General features: G+C 37.2%; 1 protein-coding gene across 1 annotated transcript; it reads right to left on the bottom strand.

The window, feature by feature from the left end:
• Nucleotides 1-1099: 1099 nt before the first annotated feature.
• On the bottom strand, nt 1100-3214 carry LOC145678370 (zinc finger MYM-type protein 1-like). Its single transcript, XM_081748441.1, has one exon. The coding sequence runs from the start codon at nt 3212-3214 to the stop codon at nt 1100-1102; it is 2115 nt and encodes a 704-aa protein (XP_081604567.1).
• Between the last annotated feature and the right edge of the window lie 3397 nt (nt 3215-6611).

Genomic DNA, 6611 nt, shown 5'->3' on the forward strand with positions numbered 1-6611 from the left:
AGAAAACTATACTCAAAAAATTTCATAAGAAGACACTAATTTGGACCTTTTCCGTAGGTTAATGTTAAGTTCTGACCCACTAATTTCAAGTTTAGGTGGACTTAAAAAAATAGAAACCTGCCTTCGGAAGTGACTGGTCTTCTTTGTATATCCAAAGAAGTGTAAGAGAAAAAGTAGATGAAGACTCGGCAACGCCTGCTTCCGAAAACGAGTGAGGCTGGACACCTAGAGACTTCAACCTTACTGTGACTACTTATTTTACTAGTTTACTGTAGTAAATTAGAAGTTATTATTATATAGTATATACTGTAATTTCGGCAATTAATTGTGTCAAAATATTTTTGTCCCTCTTTTATAGCTATCTGGACCACTGTGCGGCAGCTTCCCATTTTAACACGACGGAGTCGTCACAGTATGGAATTGGTGTGCATCAATGGTTAGATGCACAACTTTCAGGGAAGTAAATTGGTCGTCGTGCTCCCGTGTAGTGGCCACACTGATCCCCTGTCCTCATGTCCCATTATTTTTATCTGTGGGGACATCTTAAGCAGATTGTAATGCTGAGAAAATCCGCAATTTGAGACACGTTGAGGCACGCATCCAACACGCGTGACCAAATTTCATCCGACATTCTCCTCCGTGTGCAGTCAGAGTGGTTGCGGCGACTACAGTTATGCATTGCACGGGATGGACACCACATAGAAACTGTGTTATAGCATGCACTTGAAAGATAATTTGCCAGCTTTGGGCCTTCACAACTCTCGAACCCTTCAACAAGACGACCCCCCCCCCCAAAAAAAAAAACTGCATTTGTAAGCGCAAGCTAGTGTTACTTAATATGACACATGGTCCCTTTCCCATTTAAAAAATTCGACTTAAATCCAAAATGGCGGCCATGATCGACATACAAAACTTGCGGCCTTTCATCCAATATTAGTTGCCCATTCTTACTTTTCATTTGTTCCCTTCAGGCTTGAAATTATAAGGGTGTCCAAGGACCTTTTACTCATCCTGTATGTATATATCACACAACACTTAAAAACAGTGGCGGCTCGTGCTACTTATACTTAGGAGGGCTGCATAAAATAAAACACTTACCTTATTTAAAAATTAATTCCATACGACGGTCCTTCCTTGTAGCAAACTTGTCGATAACTCTATTATTAAAGTTAGGGATCTTTTCAACCATTTCCTTTTCTATTGATAACATGGCAAGTGCTGTTAACCGTTCTTCTCCCATTGTGTTTCTCAGAAAAGTTTTCACTCTTTTAAGGGTAGAAAAGCATCGCTCAGGTTCACTAGTAGTTAAGGGCAACGTTATAAATATTTTCAAAAGTTTTAGCACTTCAGAAAAAGTGGAAGCAAGACTATTGTTTATAATATATTGGAGGAAATTCACAGCACCACCAAGTTTCCTCAACTCTTCTCTTGCATAAACTACACTAAGTTCTGTATGAAGTTTATCTTTATCAAACACAGGAAAGAGTTCTGTACATTTATTGAAGATTTCTTCGGGAAAGGAAGCACTAAACTGATCAAAAGTAGATTCCTGCAGAAGTGAAGATATGGATAAGTGGTCTGTAAAATGGAAGCGCAGGTTCACTTGGTTTAAAATAACATCACACACTTCTTTGGCTGCGGCTGTTCTTGACTGTGCGTTTGAAACAATTCTCCTTTTGTTTTGACTTTGCGTTTCGGTATCAATTAGTCCTACTGATTCCCTGATTTTATTAATTTCAGTAGTAAAGGCAGATAAATATGATTGGACTTTTGCTGCATCTATTTGACGACTCTGTAGTTGGTTATATAGAATATCAAGATGTGGCATAACTAAGTGAAAAAAATTTAGCCAGAAACAAAATTCTTCATTTTGAAGATAACTCAACAAAGCAGACGCTTCATTTATTGTTGCGGTGCTTGAGGTCTCGGATTCTGACAAAATTTGGAAGCATTCTTTCAGTTCTTCCTGCTTTTCATACACTACATTAACTGTCCTAGATTTAAAATTCCATCTAGTTGGTCCACCAGTGGGTATCCGCTTGGCAACACAGGAATCTAAAACAGCTGTTCTGTTGTGAGAGCGAGAAAAAAAAGCCGGGATAGCAGAAAGATTAGAAAAGAATATTCTGGCTTTAGTGTTTTGTCTGGTAGCTCTCTCCATCACAAGATTCAATTGATGAGCAAAACAGTGCACAAAATAAGCATTAGGGTATACCTCTCTCACTTTGGCCTGAACTCCATTTATAGCCCCACTCATTACAGCTGCGCCATCATAGCTTTGCCCAATAAGTTTACTTTCTTGTTTTAAGATTTGATTAATTTCAGAAAGTATGCATTCAGCAATGGAGTCGGCATTTTGGCCATTTGGATTAAAAAAGCCCCAGAATCTTTCCACAGGAACACCTTCTGCAGTACAGTACCTTAAGACAATAACAAGCTGAAACATATCTGCAATGTCAGTTGTTTCGTCAGCCATAAGAGAAACATATTCGGCAGCTTTAATTTCTTCTATTATATTTTCCCTGGTGACCTCCAGCATACATTGAAGTAACTCATTTTGAATACTTTTAGAAGTCCCTTTAAATGCTGATGTACTGTCAAGATGAGACTTCAATAAGGAATCTAGTTCAGATGTATATTTAATCAACCCCATGAACACGCCTTGATTTTTCGATCCTTCACGCTCATCATGCCCCCTTAACGCTAGTTCATGAAAACCACAAAATTTTACGCAGTTAACGATTTTTGAAAGAGTGTCCCTATTTTTTTGCACCTGACTATTATGACGTTCAATCGAGTCTTTATAGGCTTGACTTAAACAAGTCTGGACGTTCACAGAACCAAGTGTGGCTAGATTTAACATGTTATTAACATGCTTCCTTGATATTTCATGTTTATGGCTTTTGTCATGAAGTCGCTTCAAATCCGATACCCCTTTTTCAACCCACGCTATGTTCGCTGCGTCATCGTCAATCCCGAACAAAAGACAAGGGAAACAGAAAAGTGCGTTTCTTATTTCACACCCACATATCCACTCATATTTATTATATATTTCAGTATTGAAACACCTAGTGTACTGTTTTTGACGACTAACAGCAGTTTGTGTTATGTTTAGTACAGGAGTTGGTCTCCCATGTGCTTTAATTTCACACTTTTCTGCCAATGTTAAACTACCAAATCGAATAGATTTTAAATATTCTACTGAATTATTCATTTTCCCTTTACAAATACAAGATGTGGAACCACAACAAAGTACGAAAAAATACACGCACGTCGTCACAGAACACCAATGCACTCACAAGAAGACAAGGACGAAACAGACCACCCTAAAAGAACTGCAGGAATACGCTGCTGAAGTCGTCTGCTGTGAATTTTACTGGGCGCAGCCATATTGGTTACAAACAATCTGTTGCTAAGGTGGTTGTCAAGGCAGTTTCAATGGCGTTGTATGTGGCAGCTGTGAGTCTTGTGAAAGACGAACTTAAAATTATGAAAAAAAAAAAAAAAAAGTCTACATCTTCACGAATAGCAGTGAATATATTTACTTTATACGTAGAGGAAGGCTATATTTATCATAATATGAAATAAAATTACTCTACATTTTAATTCCTTCAATCGCTAATAACTTGCTGGATAACAAGTGAGTGAGAATACCAACCATGTGCATGAGCGCCCCGTAATAATAATTTTAGATTGAGTAGTTTAATTAAAATTATTGAAAATAGTTATGCTATATACTTCTGTCATATTGTTTGTTTAGCTTCAGTGAAAATGTTTAATATGAAGAAACTTGTTTATAAAATTAGTGATCAGATATTCGGAACAAAAAAATACATCGCTAGAATAACCAATGCATTTTAAAGGATACAATTACGAATACATAATCTCAGAAACTTAGCATCTTCGTGGAAATAATTTGCTAATTTATTCTTCATTCTTTTGCTAGCGGGTGTCCATTCTTTGCTTGGCACTGGTAAAGTTGAAATGCGCCACCAGAAATAATTAAATAATTTAAAATGTATAACTCTGTAACTATCCTATATAATGTCCTAATGTTATCTGAATTATTTTCTTTGCGTCTAACATAAACGACGTACAGATTTGTAACATGCCAGCATATACATATATTAAAATTCTTTAGGAACACATACCAATGGACGCTGGGTGGTCACTTCACGTAACACTACATTTATGATGATAAAGGGCAGCTTGAAGCTCGAGCGCATGTAAGGATGCATCTGTAGGGAGCGGCAGATCAGTGAAGTTGGGTATGCGTGAAAGAAAGACAGGTACGAAAAGCGTACACAAGCCAGAGCTAGTAGTCACTACAAGTGGATTTGCATTTCAATTTCTTAGTAACCATGGCACCTTTTTAACGCTGTTTCTATATTCTCCCTCTACATAAATAATTTTCTTGCACAGAAGTATTTTCGTAGATTAGACAAATTTTACACATAAATTTACAAATAATGATCCCGTATTTTTCATGCGTACTGAGCGTAGAACGATAGGATGGAGCAATTATATTTTATGTCAAACGGGATGAGACAAATTAACAAATTCGGTTCAAACTTTACTATATTGCCTGTACTATACTCTTACCAAAATTCATATGCGGTAAGGTACGGTTAGGTTAGATTGTGATTGCTTAAATGCGGTTGTCCTACATATGTATATGTGTAATGCCGATTTACCAATTTTAAAATCATCCATTGCCTGCAAATCTCAATTATATCAAGAGTTTCAAATTTGTACACATATATATAATCACAAAGGTAAAATTGCTATCGAACTTACGCTGGTGAGGATCGGAAAGAGCGGATATCACACTCCATGCCGGGGCAGGCACTGTTCGAAGATTATAGTATGCCTTTAAGCGTGTGATTCAATTATCAGTTTACTAAGAAACGATTTTTCAGTGTTCTGAGTATTAATATATATTAAACAGCGAAATTAGCCTAAACATGTCACAAACAAACAAACAACAACAACAACAAAAAGATAGAGCAAGGGAGCTTTGGAAAAATATGTGTATTTTAATTTCTTTCTGGCGGAATATGCAAGGAGAGAAAGTGTTCTTCAAAAAGATTGAGCTATATCTGTTCGCCCAATAAGTAATTAATCACTATATCACTTGTACACTGTGGCTTTGTTTTTGTTTCTCTTTAATATGTTATATAGTACAATATTTCTAATTTCATTCTTGGGAAAACAAAAAAACATTGCATGTACCTCTTAAACTGTTATGGTTATATACGAAAACGAAACAAATCATTTTCATAGGCGAGTACCATGTAAACTTCTTCATATAACCCGCTCGAAGCTGGTTTGTTTGTAACCAGCTAGCTGAACAGGAAGCGGAAATGACGTTTACTTCACCAGCGTATTCTAATTGTATAGTTGTATAGTTTCACTTGTCTATTGGGAACACTGATACGGAACACAAAATTCACAAGTAACACCAGATCACTCGCACGACGCAACGCAAGTACTCACTGAACCGCATTTTCAAAGAATTAATATAATCCACTGTTGCACAGAATAAATCGCTTGCCTACTAGAAACATCCCGCCAGTAGACAACAACACAACTATACTCAGCGTTGCTAATCAAAGAAAGGGAGATTATGCCACTCGCAGCTAAAAATCAGAAACTGAAGATTTTATATAGGATTAGCCAGGGGAGATTTCCCTAGAGTTGGCAAGTCTGAATATACTCGCGCATCGTCAAACAAAGCAGACGAACACAAATTGAGAAGAACGCGCTTGCGCAAACTGTCAAAACTGCGAAAGGACTGCAGGGAAAGCAGTCCACACGTTATCTGGAAAGACATGCTAAAAAGGGGAGGAAGTGGAATCACAACGTCGTAAGAAAGGCCAGGAGATTGTACTGGCAGTCCCAGGGAGTGAAGTGGAACAAAAGCAGGCGAAAAATTGAACAACAAAACGCGTGTTAAAAGAGCATATATATAAAGATTGATTATGAAGTCTCGGATCGGAAATATGGAATTACTTTGGGGGGGCTGCAGTCCTGCAGCCTACCCCCACGGGCCGCCGCTGCTTAAAAACGATCAATATTAACTCCTTCAGTGTGGGTGGCGAGTTAACTCGTATCTTCAAAACGCACCTGCTGTGCGGATGGCGTATATACTTGCCCATAGTATGAGTAATGTTATCCCGACAATATATAGCGAGTTTGCGCTCAGCTGGTTTCAATTGTTACTTAATTAAAAGAAGAAGAGGAAAATGAAAGAAATTAAAATAGAGTTTGGGCTTCGTCAAATACAGTTTTCATTCTTTGCTTTGTTTGAGAGCAGACAGCACAGTAATGGGTTCAAAACGATATTTCAACGATGATGACATCGAGGAAGAGTTATTAATTAGTGATTCTGATGTAAGTGATTTTGAAACAGATTTAGAATCAACATACAAAGTTCTATAAAAAAAAAAAAATAATAATAAAAAAACTACACTTTTTACAGCGGTTCGCATCTGAAAATTACGCACTGAAGGGGTTAACGCTGTACAACAATAACCGCAAAAGCACTGTAAATAACACGAACGGTAACAATTATTCGAATTAAACAGTACCAATAACACGAATAACAATAA

This window comes from Thermobia domestica, chromosome 1 (assembly GCF_964235325.1).
Source record: "Thermobia domestica chromosome 1, izTheDome1.hap1.1, whole genome shotgun sequence".
NCBI lineage: Eukaryota > Metazoa > Arthropoda > Insecta > Zygentoma > Lepismatidae > Thermobia > Thermobia domestica.